Raw genomic sequence first — 25,187 nt, 5'->3', positions numbered from 1 at the left:
CTATGCTGGCTAGGGATATCTGGGGTACCTCTTCTGCTGTTGCAGCGCCTAGGTATGCTTCTCTCTCTTGGGTACCCCCATCTCTTGGTTATCTTAAGATGAATTTTGATGGTGGTATGGCTATGGATAGAGCTTCTGGAGGAGTGGGATTTGTTATTAGGGATCAGCATGGTAGATTGATTGCAGCTGGAGGTCGGAGCACACCAGGATTGATGGTTGTTGGGGCAGAGCTACGAGCTGCCTGAGAGGGCACCGATATGCAAGATGTGTGTTGGAAGTCGACAGATTGTGCATCGAGGGAGATTCTGCCACGGTGATTGATTGGATACGGGGAGTGGATAGATATGGTAACGGCCACCCTTTGATTCGGAATACTCGCAGACTAGTTTAGGAGATGTTAGCTGTCCATATTGGTCATATGTATCGTGAGGTGATGGATTAGTCTAGCAGGCGTTCCCCATTTGTTGTATTGCTTACTTTCTCTTGACTTAGCAGGATATACTCAATCTTGATTTATTGAAAATGAAATGCGGCTTTGACCCAAAAAAGAAGAAGAGTGCCCACCGCTTGCACTGAGCAGCAGCTACTCTACTACGGAAAAAACGCTCTGCTCGATCTCGATGTCCCTCCAAGTAAGCTCCTCCATCGCCCTGTCCTCAGCATTTACGTCCCCGACGAGTACCAAGACAGAGAACCGAAGCAGGAGTTAGACGAAGAGCAAGAAGGGGAGGAGGAAGAAGAAGAAGAAGAAGAAGAAGTGGATACTTATGCGACGAGTTCCGGATGTACGAGTTCAAGGCGGACTGCCCCTTCGCCCACCCGGGGGAGAAGGCGCGGCGGCGGACCCAAGGCGATACCACTAGTCGGGCACCATCTGCCCGGACTTCCGGCGGTCGGGGGGTGCCCGCGCGGGGACGCCTGCGAGTTCGCCCACGGGGTGTTCGAGTGCTGGTTCCACCCCGCCCGCTACCGAACCATGCCCTGCAAAGACGGCCGCCGCTGCCGCCGCAAGGTCTGCTTCTTCGCCCACTCCCCCCGCCAGCTCTGCCTCCTCCCCTCCATCGCCTCGGCCGACCCCACCACTCCCATCCCCTCCCCTGGTTCGACTCGCGAGCCCTCACGCTCTGCCGTTTGGCCCGCCGCCTCGTCGCCAACTTCGACACTCAGGGGTTTCTCTCCACCGATTTCCCCATCTGGTGGACCGTTGCAGCCCTCCAGATGTACTACTGCTGGCAATAACAGCAATACTACTAGTAATACTAACGAGGAGTGTGGAGTGTTGTTTTCTAGTGGGGTGATGGGCTACGATTCGCTGTACGAGGAGTTGATGAGTTCTTTAGGGGCGATGGAGCTTTCTGGAACTACTGCTTCTACTTTTTATGGGATCGGTGGAGCTGGTGCTCGTTCTTCTCCGAGTTTTTCTACTTCGAGTGTTGGTGGTCTGATGGAGGGGAAGGATTTGGTGGAGCAGAGGAGTAGCAACAGGCGCAGCAGCTGTGGGCCGGATCAATGATGTCATCACAGTCGTTGGATCGGTGCGATCTATGGCTTTATTGTTTGGTTGGTATTTGAAATTTTAATTGAAGAAGTAGGTTTGACACGATGGATTTGTTTGGGTAAAAATAGTCATTTCTTTCTATTTCAAGTGAATTGTTTTTGTTCTCATTCACCCTTTACCACCATTTTGGCATGCATGAGCCTCCTAATAATAGCACTAATTCATAATTCTTTCCCCAAACTTCTAACAGGTCATCACGTGAGATAAATGAAATGGACGATGAACTATGCCTCCTAAGATCTTTTTACGCATAAGTTACGTATAGATAGATGATAGAAGCGCCACCAGTTGTTCTATAAGAAAGCAACTTGAAAATTTCTTACATCAAAATACTTGAGGAAACTTTCATCCACTTTTGCATGGTTTGCATCTGAAACTCTTTCCAATGGAAATAGATAAATTATTTGGATAGAATTAAATGTTCAGCCTTGCATTATTAACTAAAAAATATAAGCAGATTAATTATATTTTAACGAATCTCAAATCTTTATATTTTAAAAAGAGATAAACATGACACTGCAATGATCATAAAAAATTTGGAACATACATCAGGTTGAGTCACATCTCCTTTTTATCATATAAAACCCTCTTTATAATTCGTTTCTCCAAAAAAAGGCATCTTATTCTCTTCATTCTAGAAAAAAATGTCTCTATTTCTCCTGCACAACAAGAGAATGGATGGAAGTGGAAGTAAAATATGAAGAACTACAAAGAAGGAAAATTTGATTTCAAACATTTTACTAACCGATGAGATCAGCCATTAATGAGATTAACTCCTCAAACCATCACATGCATTTTTTTTTCTTACTTTTGGAAATAGGACAGAACCATAACTTTTTTGTTGTGGGCAAGAGATTGAGGAATGAGACCTCTTAGAATCGAATCCCCAGTTCTTGCTCAAACAGACGAGATTGTACAAATGAGCTACTCGCTCAGGGACACATTCACACATCAATGTCACGTATCTCACTCCCTTTTGGAAGCCCTGGACACATCAGCATGCACTAACCCAAGCCTACTTAGAGAACTACGTAGTTTTCAAATAATGGACCACTAATTTTTGGAACATAGGAATCCCTACCAGGGACTTACCACATACTGCCACCGCACCAGCTTAAATGATGAAAGCTCAATGATTAATCATCATGTTTACTGCTCATCTGATGCTTTTTTAAGAGGGCATCAATTGCTTAGGCCTCCAACTGAAATCAGCAAGCATCTTCTAGTTCTTAAACAATCAAACAGAAATCAGAATAACACACTTCAGCGTGTGGTATTCTCCAATACTAACAGAGTTTAATTTTGCAATGTATTGTGTGCTATGGCCATTACATCATAGCATAATCCTAACAGGTAGTTTATTTTGTATAATTTATCCATTGTATTTTGCAAACATGATCAATATCAACGTGAATTATTCTCAAGCAATCAGGTTATAAGCTTATCTGGTAGCCAACATATAGATGCATGTCAAGAAGACACTCAACTCCAGAAGAGTTTAATTAAACTTTACAACTATACAAGAGATGTCATCTGAGCTCTTCCGGGCAACAGCTGCCTCTGTCAGATGTTTGGCTGCTGCCTGGGCATCCTTTATATCTTTGATCGCATCCGCTGCCTCCTGGTTGGACATCACCTGGACCAAAATAAGCTTCATGAAGCTAACCTCACCGTTATCACTTGAACTTCAGTGAGTTTTTTAAAACCAGACTCACATTAGTTTAACGACTGGTGATGCCGGTCGTATGGAGACAGACCATACCTAGGTTGGAGGCTCACCATTGAAACATGGGAGTTTCGAGTAATGTCTAGTGATGCGAGAATCTATCTTAGATCAACAAAATTGTGTTTACCTTCCATAAACCGTCGCTTGCAAGGATTAGTACCTCTGTGTCATCATCTATCATCTTTTCCACCACATCTGGCTCAGAACTGAGGTGTACCTTCAGGCTGCGGTCTCCAAAGGCTCTTGCCACTGCCAGCTGCCCATCCACACGTGGCACATCTCCTGTATCAACCAGATACTGCAATTTAAACTATCATTTGCAGCTAGATGATAATCAATTGGCACGATTTCATAATCAAGTATTTGAATTTTCTTATTTTAGGCTGTGATTGATTGCATGTGTTAATCCAGGATATCATGAGCTAGTGCTGGGAGGTTGTGATAATGCAATAAGATCCATCACTGGGACGACAACATAAATACATACCTATACCAGGCCATAATCCCTGATATATGATTCACCATATCTGTAAACCAGGTATATTAACACAGCCATATATAAAGTCCAATTCTCTCATAAATATGCACACCAGGACATAATCCCTACCTAAAGTGCATGGACAGATCGACCATATGTAGAGTCCTTTTCTCTACCTGCACCAAGCATACTGTGCATATTGTAGGTTTCAAGGGTCCCATGTATAGCAAGACCCCAGATTCATAGTAAATTAAAATCATCAAGCTGAGTATTAAATGGATCAATTGGGGACCAGGACCACATGTGATAGACTGAATGATACTTTCTTTTGTCATCGATGCTCTGCCCAAAACCCAAAATACCTTAGAACAATGATATGTATGAGTTGGCAGAGAGATGCACAAAGATTTTTGGAAGCAATAATAAAATTCCCATAGGGACATGAACAAAAAAACAATGGCACAAAAGAGCAAAAAAACATTCTGACGTGCCAATGAGATGAAGTCCTATCAGAACATCCATATCAGAGATAAATTGCTCAAAAAAGTAACTTGAGTTGTTGCTTAAGGGTTTATGTAGAAACAAGATACTGAAAGGTATCTACAATCAAGCATTCATATTTTTTAGCAAAAAAAGGCAAATTAGGTTTTTCTTGCCCTTGATCAAATAGTCATTTTGATAACTATGCATTGACGGGGATGAAAGAGGAACATAACATAGCAATCAGTCTACTACTTCCTATATGTAACAAATTTACTAGATTATGGGTTCTTGGAAGAAATGAAAGTTGTCTTCAATCATCTATTCAAAGTCAGCTTTGAAAGCTTTGCTGGATTAGAATAAAATTTAGCAACAAAGTACCATTTCATAAGGGCCAATAAGAGTCATCCAAAGGTGGAGAGCAAGGTTCGCCGAATCGGTACCAGGCCCGTAGCTGTTGGCGACCGACATGGTACAGGTACCATACCATGCCGTTCCGAGACAAACCATTTTGTTTTTTGTTGATCTCAAAATGAAGTCGGCAAATGATTTGTAGACCTCACTTAAGTGAGGTTAAGTAAAGTCGGCAAACCATTTATTGACTTCAATTTTTTGCCATCTTGGAACTGAAATTGACAAATGGTTTGCCAACTTCACTTAATAAAAATTATAAGATATCTCCTATTCCAAAACGAAACAAGGGAACCCCTTGCCAACGAGCCAAGAGGGCTTGAGTCCTCTCTCTCTCTCTGCCTCTCCCTCCCTCTCTCTCTCTTCCTCTCCCTCTCCCTCCCTCTCTCTCTCTTCCTCTTCCTCTCCATCCCTCCCTTCCTCTCCCTCTCCCTCCCTCCCTCCCTCCCTCTCCCTTCTCCCTCTCCCTTCATTTCGAATCAATGCATCAAACTATGCAGGTAACCAATCAGTCCGATTTAGTAACGCCTGAAACCGGCCAGTTCGGCACGATTCAGCAAACTATGGTGGAGAGCATAGATGGTAAACCAATCTCCCACCCAGCACTTATAAATTATTATAATCATATAATATGCCAAAACTAATTCCTAGAATTATAATGTACTAAAATCAAACTTATGGAGGAAGAGGCCAAATATACCTCCTTATGATAAGCCATAGACTCGCATATACTACAAGGTGCAATTTACTTTGAGCTCTCTACAGTACACAGTCCATTTCCCTCACATTGACGATTCAACGAGGCCTGGCCCACAATTAAACTAATGAAATTGAATAATGGAACACTTCTAGTACATATAGAAAAATAAACATGCTTGTATGCATCTGTTTACTATGCAAGTACCAAAATCTAACAAGTTACAGTGCATCCTTCATTAATTAGTGACCATTAATTTAACTGCTGCACAAATCAACTAACTACTTTGAAGTTGCAATAAGTTCAAAAAGATGCATGCAAGTCCTTGCATGTTTTAGATGCGCCAAATAGAGAAAAGGCCAATATATATTACCTGCGAAGAAATTGATAGGACTTAAATCAACAATCCAAGAATGATGATCGAGAATTGCTAAGCAATGTTATCAAGTGCAGCTTATCGTTATCTGCAGTGGAGAATTATTAATATACATAATTATCAAGTATATACAAAAAAATTTTGGAGGAGATTCACATTGCAATCCCATCTCTGTATGTTCACTTTATTCGAGTTGCTTAAGCAATCATGCTCTAATAACTCAGATACACATAAAGAAGATTGTTTACCACAGATTTCTAAGATACTGCGAGACATCTGCTTTTGATAGGTGAAATAGAAGAGGATGTAAGTCACAGAAGGGAAGTGCAAATATAATATTTGGAAAACAGAATCTTGAATTTTCATGGAAGGTACCATTGGGTAATAATTCTTTTTTCATTGTGACTAATACAAGCAGCCTCATCCCACCAATCTAGGGTTGGCTTTATGGCTCCTATTTCAAAATTGAAAGCATGATAAATCCCTTCACAGTACTTCCACCTTTAATTGCCTGAATATGGAATGAACACAACCGAGGTAGCTGCGATGTCAAAGATGTAATAGGAAGCATCTGTGTAAATAATATTATTTACTATATAATTTTTTTCAATCGGTTGTATTACGAAATGTAAAATAATACATAGTCTAATTGTGATTGAACTAAGATTGTTTTCAGTAAAATGTTCTTGAAATTAGACGGAAGTGAAACATTAGGCAGTCTAGAGGGATTCTTCTTTAATCTTCCCCTCATCCTTGTCAACTGTTCAACTATGTTTCTCTGATTTCATCATCCACTAGAGCTGTTCCAATGATCCCTTATCTTTTCTAACTAGATGCTCTTGGACCATTTTTTTTCTAAATAGCTGTCAACCTGGCATCCATCCTCCATAGATTGATGTCAAATTCTTGATAGGACCAGTGACCAGTAGGGAGGGCTTACCTTGTTTTATTTTTATGCCGGATCCCCGTAGAAGGTTAGTTGTGTTTGTCTATTTACAAAATGAAGTTTCTTTAACAATTACCAAGTTTTCTGAGAAAAAGGAAAGGCAGATCCACCCATATTATAATTCTGACCCAAAAGAGACGCCCTCACCGCAACTTGAATTGTAGGCCTTCAGTTGGTGTGCTAACATCTACACCACGACAGCCCATGACCACCTGCACCATAATTACTCAGGCCCCAAAACTTGTGAATGCGTCATCCAAGATTCAAACCAAGAACCTCTGGTTGCTAATCAGAGGGGTATGACTACTAAGGCAAATTCCAGCTCATTTTAACAACATTATATATGAATATGTGCAAAATGGTTTGAGCTGAATTGCGAAATGGCATATCTGAGTTTGTCTGATAATACCGGCACTTCCTTGGCTGGGTAGACTAATAGGATACAACGAGGTTGATACTCAGAAAACATGATTGCTCACAGCTGCTACAACATTAACTAAACAGTGTAGTAAAAATTTCATATACTATGTGATATCTCAATGTATATCAGCAACTATATATAGAAAAGATTAAAGGCAGTTAGTTACCAGGAATATTTGACACAAAACCACCCTTGCCCTCAATTGATTGACGCTCCCTGCTTGGTTCATGATCAACAGAAAGTTGTGTAGCAACACCATTCCTGCAAATCACTGCTCGTGAATCTCCAACATTGGCTACCACAAGCTTCACACCATCTATCAATATAGCTGTAACTGCAGTAGAACCCCCTCTTCCCAGCTCAACTGCTTGCTCCAATATTTTACTGTCAGTTATTATATATGCTTTCCTAATGGCACCTGCTGTGTCACTCCAAAATTCAGGCTGCAGCAACACCAAAGATTCAAAATATTAGACAACAAAATTTTACAATTTAGTGTTGGAGCCGTGAAAAATTGCCAAGAGGATGATCAAGATACATTAAGAAAATAATTTTAGTTCAATGTTTAATGTGCATGATTTGATGGAAAGAACAGAGAACTACAGTCAGTGCACTCCACCTCTCTCAAGATGTTTTCGAATAGATGAGAGCGCAGGTAATTTGGAACATCATGGCCCAAGTGACCATCAAAAATAGCAAACAAACCCAGCTCACAATCACCCACTTGTTTGAATTCTGCCACTAGATAGTCCTCCATTGGATGACTTGATTTCCCCTTCACCAAGTGATATCCATGTCTGATATGCTTGCCTGATATCTTGCTCTTGCCTTTTCCAGTATCTGATGTAGATGAACCAAACCCAGCCTTAACCTGAAAGAATCATGTAAATCTCTAAGAAAACAATATTTTTCATCCATAAGAGAATTTAAGGATCAAAACTTTTAACATATTAGAAAATAACATAAGAGCATAGCTACAATAGCAGAGAAATACAAAAGCTCCAAGTAAGATTTTACACACACTCCTAAATTTGATTAAACAAGCCGTGTAAAGTTGCAACAAGTGTGGAACTTCAGCCTGAATCATACTTGTAAGCAATAATTAACATGGAACAGAACAGTGAACAGTTAGTCAAGGCCAAAACAAACTAGAAAATAGGAAAAATATATACCCACAAGTAAATAAAATATAGCAACATATGAGAATTGCTGAAAAAGAGCATGACGTTACAACTTGCAAACTCATAAAAGGACTTTTCTTGTTTTGGAGTATGAATCAAAGTAGTTACAAGTTACAGTACTACACAAACAGATCTCAAGGAGAAAACATATCTTGAGGACCTTGTGGGACTATCAGAAGCAATATACATATGGCACTGAGATCACGAGTACAGCATTTGGGAACTACAACACCCTAACGTGTTATCTACCAATTGCCAATAGTTATGCTGATACTATGACTGAGTCTTCTGATTTCTTGGATAACACCTAAATTTGTGGGACGACCAATATATGGACTGGAAATTCAGTTCAAATTGTCTCATATCAGCTTGCATCAAGGCTTGCTGGACCAGAATGTTGTCATAACTTACAACACCATTCATTATCATTTAATGAAAACAGGTCCAAAGCCACCTGAACTATTTGCTTAATGTAGGAATAGTTGAAGTGCGACTATTTATCCTTCCACAACAATTTTGCCACTTTCACCTACAAAAATCAACTCCTCTACACAGCCATAAGTGAACTATGTTTCATTTTCCTTCTTTTCCAAGACGCATAACATACATAGGCTATGGCAAGTCAGGATATAACAATAGTTCAAAAGAAAATATTATAGGAATCACTCTCCCTGGATACACCTAACAACCAGCTACAATAGGTCCATCTATTTAGAACTTAGGAAACATGCTAACATAGAAGATGCACTACATATAAGAATATGGAATTGCATTTTCCTAGTATGTTTCTAGCATGGTTAGCCGAACTAACCAGTTCTGAGCGTACCAAACTGGACCATTTAGTTACCGGCATGGTTCAAGCCTCCCCTTCGAATTGGAATATAAAATGGTCCGATTGCCCCCTCCGCCATGTCGCAACTCTAATCGAAGTCCCTCCGCCCTCAGCCAGTTCAACAATGATGATATACGACCCGTGTGCGTTTGTCTCTCTCTCCCCTCTCTCTCGCCGTATCTAAGCCCCTCTCCCTCCCTCCCTTCCTCCCTCTCCCTCTCCCTCCCTCCCTCTCTCTCATGCAGGATCCGAGGATCCAAGCCTCTCTCTTGACCTCTCTCTCCCTCCCTTCCTCCCCCCTCTCTCTCCTTCTCACTCACCCCCTCCCTCTCCAGCTCTCCCTGTTTTAGTACGCCCTGGAACAATGCAGTTTAGACCTGTACCATGCCGAACCACTTGCCAGCCAGTGTGACCTCGGTTACCGATTTAGCGAATCTTACTTTCCAATCATGGATTAAGCATGATATTCCATTTAATTGTGTAGACATATAGACTCTTGGAGGTTTTTATAATTGCAAGACCTAACAGATCATGCTGTAAGTTGGTTATAATTATCTTTATTATCTCAATGAAGTTGGTGAGGTCCCTCTCCCCTTTTATGAAAAATGTTTAAATTTATAGGATCTTAAGCCTCATAATCCTTCTGGCTTGTATTAGGCGATCTCTAGCTTTTATGGCTTCTGTGATTCATATATCCTAAGTATGTTCTCATGAAAGCAAGCATATTGTGGTGGCAGCGAAAGCATGCATGCAATATGCCATTGTTTCCCAACCGTCAACAGATAAGTTCTCTCGGTACCTTTTTTTTCTTTGCTACACCAGATGACTCATACCAGTCTAATATGAACACATCCAAAAAAGTCAAAATACAATTCACAAAACGTCCGAGGCAGCTCCTCTTCATCTGTCCACAGAACAGCCCCAGAGTGATTTGCAACAAAGGAGGCCACCCAGTCCGCAGCTATGTTGATCTCCCTAAATACATGTTTTGCCCTGAAGATAATGTCCCCACTGGCCATGCCCCAGATGTCCTGAAGCAGGGGGTGGTGTCCTCCAGCAATATTAGGACACTCTCGGATCCAACCAATCACAGTGGTTGAGCCACCTTCAAGCAGGATGGCACTGGCCTGTAGCACAAGCCGAGCATGACACAGGCCGGCCCAAGCTGCTCTAAGCTCCGCTCCAGAGACAGAGATGTCGAAGATCGAGCTTCCACCGGCTGCCACTACTTTAGAGTCCAAGTCCAAGTTGCTGATCACGAAGCCCGCGCCACCTCTCCTGCCTAAGGTTGTAAATGGGTCAGGTTGACCTGTAACCCGACCCGACCCGATCTGAATTTTAGGACCCACAGGGCCGAGTTAGGTCCTAAATTTGGATTTGTTCTATTTTTCGGGTCGGGTTTGGGTCAACCCAAGCTTGACCCAACCTGGACTCGACCTGACCCATTTTTTTGGGATCAATTTTGGATCGTTTACCAAAAGACCCGATTCGACCCGACCTGACCCGAACTCAGATTACCCGTTTAGACCTGCAGGCCCACAGCTCGCAAAGAAACCGCTAGCCAGCTCCATAACCCATGAGATATAAGTCCTGATTCGCTTTCGAAAGGGGGGAATCCAAGTCCCCTGTTCGGCGAAGAAACTTTAGATCTGGAAAAGTCGAGAAGACCCTTCCTTTCCGGATCAATCTCCCACTTCCGCGCGCCCGCGAGTCTCTTCGGCGTCCAGCGACTTCGACGTGCTTCGTCCCTTCTCCCAAGGTATGTCCCTTCTCTGTCCTGGTTTTCCTCACCCTCCTCTGCTTATACATCAGGTGGGCCTGCGACTACCAGCGATGGACAACGGCAACTGGCATGGGGGAGTTATCCTCTGAGGCTGGCTTCACGACCACCAGGCCTTGATGCGGAGACCGTGGGTAGCTTCCTAGTGCACTTACACCAACAATTTTCATCGGGCGACGAAGCCCAGTGCTCCATATGCCTCAGCTGCTTGATAGAGGGAGAGAAGGTTAAGGTGCTCGCAAAGAAACCGCTAGCCAGCTCCAAACCCATGAGATATAAGTCCTGATTCGCTTTCGAAAGGGGGGAATCCAAGTCCCCTGTTCGGCGGAGGAACTTTAGATCTGAAAAAGTCGAGAAGACCCTTCCTTTCCGGATCGATCTCCCACTTCCGCGCGCCCGCGAGTCTCTTCGGCGTCCAGCGACTTCGACGTGCTTCATCCCTTCTCCCAAGGTATGTCCCTTCTCCGTCTTGGTTTTTCTCACCCTCCTCTGCTTATACATCAGGTGGGCCTGCGACTACCAGCGATGGACAACGGCAACGGGCATGGGGGAGTTATCCTCTGAGGCTGGCTTCACGACCACCAGGCCTTGATGCGGAGATCGTGGGTAGCTTCCTGGTGCACTTACACCAGCAATTTTCATCGGGCGACGAAGCCCAGTGCTCCATATGCCTCAGCTGCTTGATAGAGGGAGAGAAGGTTAAGGTGCTGCCAAGCTGTAGCCATCCATTCCATCCAAAGTGCATTGATGAATGGCTGAAGGCTCATTCGAGCTGCCTGCTATGTAAGGCTTCTTTTGGGTGATCGACGGCAGAGCCAGTGGTCGTCGTTTGAGAAGAAGATAGGCTGAGAATGGGGTTTTGAGTCGATGGATAAGAGTGTCTTTTTTTTCTTTTTTATTTTCTTTTTTTTTTCTATTTTTGGGAGCCATGGGCGTGGAACAGGAGAGGCTGGCGGTGGAATCCATGGAGGGATGGTGGCTTTTGGTTTTTTGCCATGGAAGAGGGCCAAGGCACGGATAGCCTCACCCGACCCGACCTAGATTCGGACCCGACCTGGACCCGAATTACTCGGATCGGGTCTGGGTTATACATGGACCCGACCCGACCCGACCCACCCGTTGGGTCCAAAATTATAGCGGTGGATCCGACCCGATCCGACCCGAACGAGAAATTGGGTCGGGTCGGGTCGGATCGAAGTCACTCAAGACCGAACTCGACCCGACCCATTTGCACCCCTACTGCTGCCACCATCCAAAATATATCCATCAAAATTGACTTTGAGGAAGCTCGAAGATGAGGGCTCCCAGGTGATGTACACCGTCTGAGATACTGTATAAGTAGAAGAAGAGTCCTAGGTGCCCCGAGCTATCAACAGCCCGCCCGATGGACCAGAATGGGTGATCTCCACAGCTTGCACTCGGGCTCTCTTCATGACGAGCCTAAGTATCGAACTGCTCCCCCAAACATCCAAGCATTTCTAGATAGCCCAATGTGATAAGCAACATAAGTCGTCCTGATGACCACATACTAGGCCTAGGGCGAACCAGCCTACCTCCTGAGTGCCTGGGTAAACAAACTGGACTGGCATAGCGCCTTTGACGAGATGTCAGGCAGCCTCCACACCCTCTCACCTCGATCACACTGAAATAACATGTGATCCACGGACTCCTCCGCCTCACACCCAGGGCAGATCGGAGAAATACTCAGTCCGCACCTACTCAGGACGGCTCTTGTCGGTAGACATTCCCGGATCACCTTCCACAAGAATAATGCAATCCTCGAATGAAGACCGAAGATACAAATCTAGGCAGTCCAACCTCTGACTCTGCTCACTTTGGACCAGGTCGTAGATATCCCCGATACTGATCGTCGGGTTGTAAGAAGTCCTCCAGACCCTCACATCCGGGACGTCGCTTCCAGAAATTGTCAGTGAATGCACCCTCTCTACATGGTGCTCTCCAAATAAATGACTAGTTCGGCTAAAGTCCCACCCAGTTCCATCTGGGCGGAGGAGATCACAAATCCATAAATCATCTACAGCCTCAACATTGACCATGGTTGGCCAGAGTCTCACCATAAGGGTATCCATCTAGGGGTCCTCTGCTAAATCCACACCGCGCCCATCTTCGATCAGCCATCTAATGTTGGCCAAAATAATAGAAGCATGCCTGCATATCTCTCTCCAAATCAAGGAGCACCTCCAACCCCTCTAGAATACGCCATCAGCAGTCCCAGGGCCGTACCGGGCTGTTATCACCTGACTCCATAGGCTCTGTGGCTTAGGAAATAGCCTCGCAGCATGTCTAGCGACTAGTGCCTCTCTCCTCCCGAGCAAAGATTGAACACCCAGCCCCTCTCTTGAGTAGACCGGCAAACAGCACCCTAAGCAAGCAGGTGCACCCTGTGTCTGCTGCCATATGAGCCCCAGAAGCTCCGGAGCATTTACTCAATCCTCAACATCACCAGCTTTGGAACAACTATGCTGGACATGAGGTAGATCGGCATGGAGCTGAGTACCGATTTCACAAGGGTCAGCCTGCCCATCATGGTGGTACCTTTTTTTGAGAGGGATACGGAAGGAAGCAAATCGCTTTCCCCAATTTATTAGGTAAAATAAAGAATGATTACAGGGAAAAGAAATAGAAGAAGTGGAGAGTGGTTACTAGGAAAGTACACCGGAGATCATGGAATTAGAAAAGAGGATCTAAAGATGTAGGATATTTTTGTGGCTTTCCAGATCTTTAGCTGAGCATAAATTACCCCAAAGTTTGAAGGTGCGAAGAGTTTTGGAAAGGACTGCTTTAACGGAAGACCTTTTCCTTAACACTGTTCAATGTCCGAAATGCTTCTCATAATCTAAGAAAGGCAACAACCCCAAAACCTTAACCTATTTAAAATCTACCAAAACAAAGATAGCCCCATTTTTTTCTCAAAAAAGTAAAAAAGATTTCCCCAATCATTCCAATACGAGATATACAAATTCAAAAAGATATAAATCTGGATCAGAAAATAAGCAATTTAATCATCGTCGATAAAAGTGTCGGTAAGAGAACGAATGAAAGGGTAATGATAATTAATCAACGTACCTTCATCTTGTGCAAGATCTCTCTTCCCGTCATTATAATTTGTGTGATTCCTCCCGCTGCTACTTCTATCCAAAATAAAGAATAAATTAAACACAGATTTTTTTCTCGCACAAATTATACACCCAAGGAAGGCAGGCAAGAAGAAGAGCTTTGTATTGTTGAAGAGAGGCTCCGTGTGGATGATTGACGGAGATCCAGTCGTGGTATTCTGAGGCGACGGTGGCCGCTCGGTGGCCGCTCTTTGTGATGTCGACACCTTGCTTGCTTGGCCATTTTATTTTTATCTTTATCATAATAATTATTATTATTATTGACGGCTTTGAATGTTTGATCGAGTCTACAGTGTGCGAAGGACTTGCGGCGTCACCGACACGCCGGGCTGACGGCACGGCGTCGTTAAAGTACGGGTAGAAATAAATCCCACTAATAGGACAAGGTCGGTTGACTCAATTCTGCAAACATCTTAACCCAATACACACGAACAAAAATCATATTAGACCGGGCACCATAGTACATCAGGCAAAAAAAAAAAAAAACCATATTTTTTTTATACCCATCTTAAAAAAAATCCAAAAATCAAAGTCCATCAATGTTATAATTTTAAAAAATTTAAAAAAAATCATGCGCCAATAGAAGCTATGCATGAAAAAAAGACCATCTCATCCTTCTTTTTTGTCAAATAATATACACTCATTGGCTTTCTAATATACCGTAAGCGTCGTTCATACATACCTAATAGCAACTCAATATATCACTTCAGATAAATCGATATATGGTTTTCAAAATATGATATTTACCAATACATGGTATATGTTAATCGATACACACCTAGCAATATAGTTATCTAACATCCCAATACACATCTCTAAATAAATTAATACACAATTTAGAAAATGATACCGAGTTTATTGAATATGGTATTTGTAAATACAATCTGTACGATTAAGTAATATACACATAGTAAAATAATCATCCAATAGTTTCTAGAAAAAGGGAGAAATGGACTTAGGAGGAGAAGGAAGCTCTTGTGGATAGAAAAGACAGCTTGATGAGGAAGAGAATAAAATGAAAGGCTTAATGCCTTATTTGGAAAATGTTGATGGTCTTTTTTTGGAAATGGTCTTTCTTAGCTCGTGTATTTTTTTTTTTAATTTTTTTTTGAGTTAGGAGATTAACAGACTCGATTGGTAGAAAAAGAAATGCGTCAAAGAAAGAGAGCTCTGTGCCATATGATTTTTATTCCATGTCCGTGCTCTTACACGCGGCACCATCAATAAAATAAGCATATAGCTCAAAGAACCGCGCATCAACTGATAGTAAGAGGTTATATGTTACTGAACTTTTTTTAACTACGTCTTCTTTTGTAGCCACAGTTTTAGTCCTGATGCCACAAGTCTCCATACTTTTTGAGTTAGATTCTTATCTCAGCCAAAATTAGATCTTTCAAAGTGTTAAATAAATATATAAATAATAAATAAATAAATCCTGTGCCTAGCTCCCTCATTCTCCTGCCTGTATCCTTGCCTTACTAATGATTTGTTCCTTAACATCTTTGAGGTTATATGTTACTGAACTTTTTTTAACTACGTCTTCTTTTGTAACCACAGTTTTAGTCCTGATGCCACAAGTCTCCATACTTTTTGAGTTAGATTCTTATCTCAGCCAAAATTAGATCTTTCAAAGTGTTAAATAAATATATAAATAATAAATAAATAAATCCTGTGCCTAGCTCCCTCATTCTCCTGCCTGTATCCTTGCCTTACTAATGATGAGTTCCTTAACATCTTTGAGATTTAAAATAATTCATATTCATAATCCACGTTCTTCCATAAATTCTAAAACGAAGCAACTGCTGCAAAATTTGGGCTCCAATTCGCATGGTTACTACGCTGTTAGATTATCTCACCATTCACAACATTGCCGACCAACAATCATCCACAATCTGAATAGCTGTTCTTAACTCTCATTTTTAATTTTAAAAACTACTTTTATCCAGCATTTCCTCCTACCATTTTCCTGTTTTTCTGCTATTTGAAAAACAAAGAAAGAAAAACAAGTATGATGCCGAATTTGCCCTTAACTTTCTTCCTCTTTTACAAAGAAAAGATTCTAGTTACACGGTGTGCACAACAAATTAGACTGGTTCAAGCAATCTTGAACAAATATTACAAGCAATCATCTCATATGAAAGGCATGCCACCTTTCTCCTCTCTGGTTCACACGCAATTCTGGTGACTTTGGCTTTGTTGTTTCCTTTGTTGACCTGCCAAAAAAGGAAAACATTAACATGACTACATTTCATGGTCATCATAGCCAGAAAAAAAAGAGACAGTAAATTTCGCATGAGTAAGTTAAGATGACTACATAAACAAGATTGCTCACTTTTGTGGAAGGAATGGATTGTCAAACTTCGGAAGTTGCCTTGCATGGGGCACCATTGTCCTCCTCAACTGTTTCACTGCCTTCTCTTCTTCAATCTGTGCAAGTTGTGACCATTTTTTGACAAGAAACATTACCATCATAAAGCTAACACACCAACCAAAAACATCAAGAATAATAATTTCAAAAATCCTTACCATTTTTGCAGTTTCATACTCCTCTCTCATTCTCTTATACATCATTTCTTTCTCCTTTATCTGCATCAAGGGTAAGATAAAATATTGAGATTAGAATAAGCATATACAATGATGATTGAAATGAATGTTATAAAAACCCTTGAGCATCATTGATTTGCAAGGCAATACCTAGGATCAATAGAAAATCAACAAACAGGAGAGACATTGCAAAACTAGAAACTAAGCAGAAATGGATGAAAGCAAATACATTAATTGTTTATAAGACTAGAGAACTTCAGAGGAGTGGGGGACTACATAAACAAGATATATTAAACCGTTCCGTAAATCTTGCATACCTTTTTATCAAACTCTGATCTCTGCACAGCCCTATGATCTGAATGGAATACAAACTCCTGGACTTCAGTAAGAGGCCTCCTCTCTATTTCTGGTAGTGGAATAGGATCACTGTCACCAACATTACAAAAAAGACTTCAGTATTTCTTTCCGACATGTATTAAAATTGAAGATGTACTGATATTTACTCTCTCATGATCCGTTGTGCTTTAAATATTCTCTTTTGTGCCTCTTCTCTTTGCATCCGTTCCTTCTCTTCCAGCTTCCTCTGCATCTCCTCTTCATGCCTTACTAAGCTCTCCAATTGAAAAGCCTCAGGCTTTGTACACTGCTTAGGCTCTGGTTTTGAAGGTATCTAAAAATAAAAGAAAGAAAAATAAATAAATGAAAAAAAGAATAGACACTCTGTAAAAAACTGATTGCAAGTCATCAGACATAATGTTCTTTACCACTGGATAATCTGTAGTGTACGGATATGGGTTAGCCTTGGGAATCCTAGCTTTCTCCTCTTCCAACTGTTTCTGAAAAATCTGCATAGCAAACTGCCTCTCTTTTTCAAATCCTCGCTCCTAAAAGAAATGCAAAACAACAGCAGGATCAGTCATTATTTGAGTTCAAAACAAGAATGCAAACGCTAAAAATAATAATGCATAATCCCCCACACCTCTGTTTTAAGATGAAAAGGATTTGGCATTGTGATTCCAGCAACTTCTCTATTGTCACGGTGAGAAGATTCCGAGTGCAGCGAGAGCTGAAAGAAAGAGTTGTAATCAATTTGAAAAAAAAAAAAGAAAAATCCTTCCATGCATAGCAATTATAACTAGGAAACACTGATGTCTACCTTGTCAAAGAGCTCCACCATAGTTGCTGAAGGACCAAACCTGTCATTTGTTGCAAAATGGAATTCTTGAGGAGTTGTTATTTGGGGCCTTGGATTGGAAGAAAACAAGCCAGTAGCTCCTCTGCTATCAAGTATCTGCACGAATTTTTCTTTCAGATAACAGTCAATAAACAACTTTTTGATAAATACGAATGAATATGAATCCAGAACAACAATTAAAGACCTTTTTATTGAGTGGCCGGGCCTTGAACTTTGGAATCTTTTCAAGTTCCTCCAGCTCCAATTCCTCTGAACTTTTGACTCTGTGATAGGGGTAAAGTTTCAAGAATATGCACGAGATATGACATGACTGAAGTTTCCAATTAACAGAAAATCAAAATTAAATAATAAACAAAGTGTCAAAAGGAAAATAATGCATACTTTGGAGGTCGTGCTCGTAGCGATGTTTCAAGAAGGGGTGGCCTTGGTTCAGTAAGTTTCGAGGGTTTGCTCTGATTCTGTCACATAAAAATGTTATTTTTCCATAATTTGGAAAACCTAATAGCTAGACAATCATGACTATGAAAGCAATAGTTCTACCTGGGTGGAAGCATCTATTGAGACTGTCGATGATGTTTCAGCATATTGATTCGCCCTCTCCATTGTCTTCAAATGGAATACCTGTGCAAAACAAAGAGAAAGTATTTGTGCGCTAAGACAGCTGGTTTTTGGCCAATGGAGCATAAAGCAAAATAGTGACCTGAAACTCAGGTTGTTGTGGAACAGTTCTGGGCAATGCAGGGAGTGACGGTGCTTCTAGAATCTGTCAAGTGAATAAGAAAAATGTAAGAATATTATTCAGAAGCCCTAATAGCAAATGAATGAATAGAAATGATGAAAAAGCCAACCTTCTTGTTTACAGGCCGAGCTTTGAACTTAGGAATCTTTGCCAACATTTCTTCCTCTAGCTCTGCAGAGCTTTTCACCCTTACTGCACGAACTCGGTGTGCTGTCTCAAGTGCTGGCTCCTTTGGCCTTGTCAAGATAAGCCTGGTCCTCCTTTGTATCATTGAAGCTGTATCATCCTGGACAGTCAAGCATATCAATTGCTAAGCTTCCACTGAGATATTAGCTACTGAACCATGTAATAGCCAGGACCGTCTTAAATATTCAGCTGGAAGTACAAACAAATGGCATTTAACTTCATATTATAGATGAAATTTAAAGCATCAAGGATATGTTTTCTGCTAGGTCCATTGCCAGTATATTCAGCATGCCAAAAGACTCGGATTGGGTCATACTTCCGCAACCATGAACCTGGAAGTTATCTGACTATATTTTCACTCAGTAATAGTTCTTAAAGACAGAGAATAAATAAAGCACCAAAGGATGATCTCCCTGCAAGATTTCCTAAGATCCATCATCAGCTAGAGATACCTTCATTTATCAGCAGCAATTACCATATTCAAATGGCAATAGTAGAAACTCAATTTGCTTTCATCCATAATTACTGCCCATCAATCCATACAAAACTGTCAATTAATTGAGAAAATCTATAAACTCATAAGAGATGGAATTGGTGAACCTTTCAGTCAGGTCGACAATTTCAGTCAGTTGCAACTAGAGCAATGCCTAAGGGATGATCCCTAAAAGATTTCCTAAGGTCCACCATCAGCCAGAGATACCTTCATTTATCGGTAGTAATTACCATATTCAAATGGCAATAGTAGAAAATCAATTTGCTTTCATCCATAATTACTGCCCAACAATCCATACAAAACTGTCAAATAATTGAGAAAATCTATAAACTCATAAGAGATGGAGTTGGTCAACCTTTCAGTCAGGTCCACAATTTCAGTCAATTGTAACTAGAGCAATGCCTAAGGGATGATCCCTGCAAGATTTCTTAAGGTCCATCATCAGCCAGAGATAATCTTCATTTATCAGCAGTAACTACCATATTCAAATGGCAATAGTAGAAAATCAATTTGCTTTCTTCCATAATTACTGCCCAACAATCCATACAAAACTGTCAATTAATTGAGAAATCTATAAACTCATATGAGATGGAGTTGGTGAACCTTTCAGTCAGGTCCACAATTTCAGTCAATTGCAACTAGAGCAATGCCTAAGTGATGGTAATAAACCTAACTAGATATAACATTTTCAATTGTGACTACTTCCAAATTATATCTAACATATTTTTAAGATATGAAACAATAAGATGGAAAACTATAATAAGTTTGTCATTTTTCAACCAACAATGCATAAAAGCTATGAGATAGAACTGGTTATTAAATAAAAAATAGAGATGAGGTATGAAGTTATCTCTTGTGCACAGATTGTATTTATCTCAAATGACAAAAAAAAATGGCAGGAAATATGACGCAAAAAAAGGAGAAAAGAAAAAAATCAACTAAGATCTGCAATTTTCGAACTGCCAAAAGAAATAAACTTGCACTTTAAAATATGCAATCAGATTAAGCTGACAAAGACAGAATGTGAGGAGGGAGCAAATTAATCAAGCTAGTTACTTGAAATGAAGTAGCCCTACAAAGCTCATTATACATAAAACAAATTAATGAAAAAAGAGAGGGCAAAGTCTGTAACTAACATGTGAAAGTGATCTATTACGAGAGAAATCTAAGTCTCTAGTCGTTGACTGGAACTTTTTAACCAACTCTGCTGTAGACATGAATGGTGTTACTTCCTGTTTCAAAACATACATATCTGTGAGTTTAAAGTTCAAAGTAGTACTGCATCATCAGGCTGTACCTACTGATTGATGTGTCACATGGTTACATCAACATACCTTCCGGAGTGATGAGTCTTCATGACACACTCTAGAACCATATGAAAATATGTCAGTGCCGCTAGTTAAACCTGGTCTTGACTTGTGGGGCAACACTCTGGTTTTGACATTGAGTATCTGACGATTACAGCATTAAAACAAACTTTTCATCAACAATAAAGTAAAAAACGTCAAGTTTCAAAGTTGAATAGAAAAGGTGGCCTAACTACCTGTCTGGATCTTCCATCATCCAGCTTTTGCCTCTTTATGGCTTGATTTTCTTGAGCAATAACAGTAGCCATAGCATTCTTCGTGGCAACACCACCAGGACACCTACTTCATTGAAAAGGCCAAACTATAGAGCCTCCCAAACAAAAAATCTTTTAAATATGATATATGTGCAAACTGAACACTCACTTAATTACACTTTTAGGTTTGGTGCATTTTGAAGATTGGACAGAAGGGGACTTGGTTTTCAGCTTTGCTGCAGATGGCTGTTTAATCAAACTTGCTATTTTTTTAGCCGTCAAATTCTTTGTACTGGTGGGTGCTGATACAGAAACCGTCTGTACTTTCGGAGTGCAAGCTTCAATGCTAACTTGTTTCTTTACACTGGTCAGTGCTATTCCTTTTGTGGGAACCTTCTGTGCTTTTGGGGTGGAAGCTTCAGTAGACGTACACAAAATTAAAAGATTAAATTACTATAGAAATATTGCAAGTAATGGTTGAGAAAGATGTGAAAACTGATGGTTGTCTAAAAGCTATAGTATTTCTGTTGCAAAAAATGTTTGAAGCAGAAATAAAACTAAACTATTCTACTTCAATAAATAATAGGCAGTAATAGGCTAAAATAAAAAAAATTAAAAGTAAAAGTAGGAAAAATGGAACCCGAGATGCTGAGGCGTGGTATGTTGGTCACTTTCCTTGAAGTAGATTTCGCCGCCTTACAGTGCACTAGGCTTGGATGGCGTTCTACTCCTGAGATACAACAGCCTCTCGTTCCTTCTGCCTCGATGATTTGCACGGATCAAAGAAGGCTTCGAACCCAGAATCAATATGCAGCAAGCCCGTTTAAAAAGAAAAGAATTTGGAAGAAATATTTTAACTGGTAGGAAGAGAGTAGAAAAGGAAAAGAATTTGGAATCCTTTGCTTTTTGTCTAAAGAATTGTTTTTTTTCTAATCTGTAGAGGCCTTCTATTTATAGACTTCTACAGACGTATGGCTACAGGGCGCGTCATTTTGCGTGAGGCACGAAACCTTCGCATGGACGGGTGCGATCCTTCGCGTGGAAGCGCGTTGCTGCGCCTCCCTTTTTGCACGGTCGTAAAAGCACTTGCATTTACATTCGTGCAAGGCTCCAGAACGCGTCTTGCTTTTACGTTCGTGCAAGGCTTGCACGGTCGTAAAAGCAGCAAGAAAACCGGTGGGAAGAAGGACTCGAACTCACAACCTTGTGAGAACAAACACCACACACAAACCAACCATACCAACAAAGGATTGTAATAATAATATAAAACATTTAATCATTAATAAATACAACAATTTCTACCTCCGACTCTTGCCTGATTTGATGGAGGAAGAGGGAACTCAAAAGAAGAGATTTCTTCCTTGCTCAAATTTGCTGCAGAAGCTGAGGAGGCAGAACTATCATCACCAATAGGCAAACTGTAACCAGTAAATAAAATAGTAAAATCATAGACTGGTTTAGAAGCTTGAGTTGGGAGTAGTAAATCTGATTGGAGAAGGCTTAGAAATAAGAACCTATTCTCTTGTTGAGGAAGACTGCAGTTTTGACTAGGCTTAGCCTCAGAATTCTGAAAGCGATAATAGCCATTTAAAATTTGAAACAAGAATGTAAAATTTAACCTCTTTAAAAGCAAACTTCGAACTTACAAATTCCAAAGAATTCTTTACATCCTTTATTTCTTGCTGTTGGCTTGCTTTTACTCCTGTAGCGACATCTAGCTCCTGCTCGTGTCTGGACAGATTGAAAGAGGATCAATTGCAAATTAAGATAGAATAGATCAAGAGTAACAGAGATAAAGAGGAGGAGAAGGGGGGGCCCGCGGGTGGGGGAGAGATGGGGGGAGAGAGAGAGAGAGAGCTTGTCTATTAACATCAAACAATGATTACCCTAAAGACTAAAGGTAGACTAGCCCACCTGATAGTGTTGTCTGACAATATCATCGGATTGTCTCTTTGATTACTAACTTCTGCTGGCGCTGATTCCTATCATGAAGTAAAATAAGGGTAGAGAAACATAATTTGAGACGTCTGACTTAATTCAGTGAATCAAAAAGAGGGAAAATGACGGACCAGATAAGAATCACCTTCTGCACTCGATCTACATTCCCAAAGTCGCAGAGAGTCTCCATTTTAATGGATCTGCCCTCTTTGATTTTCGGCATGAAAGCTAAGTCAATATAAAGAAACACAATTAAACCCTAAATTCCAATTCGAAGCAGAGACCAGAAAAAAGAAGACGAGAATCTGAAGAACGGCCTCCCTATTCCTCGTCCTAAAATAAAGCGAACCTATTAAACGAAACAAAAATCTTGATTCCCTAGATCTCTTACCATACAAAAGGCACCTTCCCCATTGATCAAAACCACAAAAACCAGAACCACCATGACCCCGATCAAGAAGTACGTATTCTTCCCAAAAGGGTTGGGGGAGTTCGGGTGAATAAAGATTCTCTTTTTCTCAGCATTAGAGATACAGATCAAAGAAAAGAAGGGGAGAAATCAGCAAGAAACGTACGAGAGGGGGCGTAGCTGAGGGAGGTCTCGAACCAGCGTTCAGCCCTTCGGATGTCCTCCTTGGTCTCCTCGTTTATGAAATCAAAGAACCGGGGCGCACAGAACTCATAGGCCTCGTCTATCTGAAGGACATCCACGCCGCCTCCTGCTCCTCCTTTCGGATCGGTCGCCATGGGGATCCTTCCTTCTTCCTCCTAAATCTCGGGGAACCAGAAGGGGCTTTTAGGGTTAACGCGCGGAGATGTAGGGTTTTGGCGAAGAAAGAGGGAGAGAGTGGCAAGACGTAGTGAGGACGAGCGGGGGAGAGGGGAAGGGGGAAAGAGGAGTGACGCGCTTTCTTGGTTTTCCTTCCAGGGGGCCTATATTTTTGGAAGGAGGATTGGCGAGGGTGAACGTTATGATTCCAACGGTCGGGAAATTTGAAAAAGGCGGAGGAGGCCATAAAAGTGGGCTGCCTGGGGGATGGACGTGTTTAACGGCCATATTCATGTGGGACCATTTCCAATAACCGGCTTAAAAGTGCTGTAGAAATTACGGATTGAATTCCTTGGGCCTTGCTATTAAATACTCAGTTGTTCCATTCATTCCATAGTACGCAAGAAGCAGTAAATGCCAGGGCGGATGATGCCAGGGCCCTGGCCTGAGATCTGCAGAGTTGCACCATCGAGAGAACCAAGGGAGTCTATAGAGGAGGAAGCGTGATAGATGTTGATTTTATGATTAATTGCAACCCAGACTTGTTTAGTGAAATGGACTCGGGTTGTATCTTGTGCATGGATTTGTCCGCCTTCGCGCTTTCACATCTACGTGGGTGGATGAATAATAAGATTTGAAGCTACCGCTTAGTCGAACGTCAATGTTGGTCGATGCGGCAAGAATGGCCGGTCTCAGAGTCAGTGACCTGGTCATCTCCAGAGAGGGCCGATGGGATGAGGTACGGATCAGGATGCGTTCGGGGCGCAGTTAGCTCAGAGGACCCTTACTGTCTTGCTGCCCCAGGGAGCAATGGTAGACAGGCAGTTTGGGCAACCACGGGAAGAGCCAGAGTGCGCTCGATTGACCTACAAGTGGTGATGGGTGGTGAAATTTCCAGACGATTTGATGGTGGTTGGATCTGAAGGATGCGAGTCCACCCCCGAGTGGCTCTGTTCACTTAGAAAGTGGCTGGGATTGTTTGCCGACTAAGAGCTTACTGGCTAGGAGGGGAGTCAGGATTTCTCCGATGTGTGTGGACTGTTCGGACTTGGTGTAGTCTGTCATTCATATCTTGCTAGAGTACCCACAGGCAGCACAGGTCTATAGGAGGGCCTTGTTTTTCCTACCGGGGCTCGCGATGTCAGCTGCGGATCTTCTTCGGCACGTGAGGTCTGTCATACAATCTCCGAGCACTAATGAGTGGGGTATTGTTGCTGTCTATTTGTCTTACCACATCTAGTTGGACAGGAGCGATAGAGTCGTCGAGAACAGGGCTCCCGTCAGGGCTATGGAAGTCACTGAGGCAGTCGAAGCTGATTTATCTAGAATGGCTAGGGACATCTAAGACCCCCTCTCTGCTAGTGTTGTGCCCAGATATGTCCTTGTGTCTTGGGAGCCCCACACCTGGCTATCTCAAGGTAAATTTCGATAGTAGTCTACTCTCTAACAGTGATAGTGCTGGAGTGGCGTTCGTAATCAAGGACCAGGCCTCCAAGTTGATTGCTGCAGGGGGCGCCGTACTTTTGAGGCTTCTGCTTTTGGGGCGGAGCTCAGGGCTGTGTGGGAAGGACTCTTCTATACAAGACGTGTACTAGAAGCTGGGTGTATCATCCTTAAGGGAAACTCAGCCGCAGTGATTGAGCGCATACTGGAGAAGGGTCGGGGGAAGGCAAAGCACCCGCTTCTAAGCGACATCCGGCTGATGCTGAGGGAGCGCTTATGCTTTCGAAGCCGTGTAT

At 41.8% G+C, this 25,187-nt stretch overlaps 2 protein-coding genes and 1 pseudogene across 4 annotated transcripts; 1 reads left to right on the top strand and 2 right to left on the bottom strand.

The window, feature by feature from the left end:
- The first annotated feature begins 646 nt into the window (after window positions 1–646).
- LOC120110602 lies at window positions 647–2,036 on the top strand (annotated as a pseudogene).
- An 809-nt stretch (window positions 2,037–2,845) lies between these two features.
- LOC120110601 (probable protein phosphatase 2C 62) lies at window positions 2,846–14,237 on the bottom strand. Of its 2 annotated transcripts, none has more exons than XM_039126071.1 (5): window positions 13,974–14,237; window positions 7,713–7,964; window positions 7,260–7,536; window positions 3,412–3,566; window positions 2,846–3,194 (listed from the first exon to the last, which is right to left on the bottom strand). In XM_039126071.1, exons 1-5 carry the CDS (start codon window positions 14,004–14,006, stop codon window positions 3,057–3,059), a joined length of 855 nt encoding a protein of 284 aa, XP_038981999.1. In that variant the 5' UTR covers window positions 14,007–14,237; the 3' UTR covers window positions 2,846–3,056. The 2 variants fall into 2 exon arrangements, 1 of the variants encoding a protein (XP_038981999.1); XR_005511772.1 differs by having other exon boundaries at window positions 2,859–3,194; window positions 3,274–3,566.
- A 1,795-nt stretch (window positions 14,238–16,032) lies between these two features.
- Window positions 16,033–23,640, bottom strand: LOC103707173 (protein TPX2-like). Of its 2 annotated transcripts, XM_008791564.3 has the most exons (23): window positions 23,255–23,640; window positions 22,825–22,907; window positions 22,656–22,723; window positions 22,388–22,472; window positions 22,256–22,308; window positions 22,044–22,159; window positions 20,911–21,157; window positions 20,724–20,826; window positions 20,515–20,631; window positions 20,317–20,412; window positions 18,611–18,787; window positions 18,463–18,525; window positions 18,303–18,383; window positions 18,144–18,220; window positions 17,947–18,025; window positions 17,724–17,858; window positions 17,547–17,633; window positions 17,332–17,451; window positions 17,071–17,237; window positions 16,885–16,993; window positions 16,550–16,609; window positions 16,356–16,450; window positions 16,033–16,236 (listed from the first exon to the last, which is right to left on the bottom strand). In XM_008791564.3, the coding sequence occupies exons 1-23, from the start codon at window positions 23,424–23,426 to the stop codon at window positions 16,149–16,151; spliced, it is 2,478 nt and encodes an 825-aa protein (XP_008789786.2). In that variant the 5' UTR covers window positions 23,427–23,640; the 3' UTR covers window positions 16,033–16,148. The 2 variants fall into 2 exon arrangements, with proteins under 2 accessions (XP_008789786.2, XP_038981997.1); XM_039126069.1 differs by lacking the exon at window positions 23,255–23,640 and having other exon boundaries at window positions 22,811–22,907.
- Between the last annotated feature and the right edge of the window lie 1,547 nt (window positions 23,641–25,187).

This window comes from Phoenix dactylifera, chromosome 4 (assembly GCF_009389715.1).
Source record: "Phoenix dactylifera cultivar Barhee BC4 chromosome 4, palm_55x_up_171113_PBpolish2nd_filt_p, whole genome shotgun sequence".
Classification (NCBI taxonomy): domain Eukaryota; kingdom Viridiplantae; phylum Streptophyta; class Magnoliopsida; order Arecales; family Arecaceae; genus Phoenix; species Phoenix dactylifera.
Note: the sequence above shows the minus strand (reverse complement) of the source record. Positions and strands in the feature narration are given on the sequence as shown.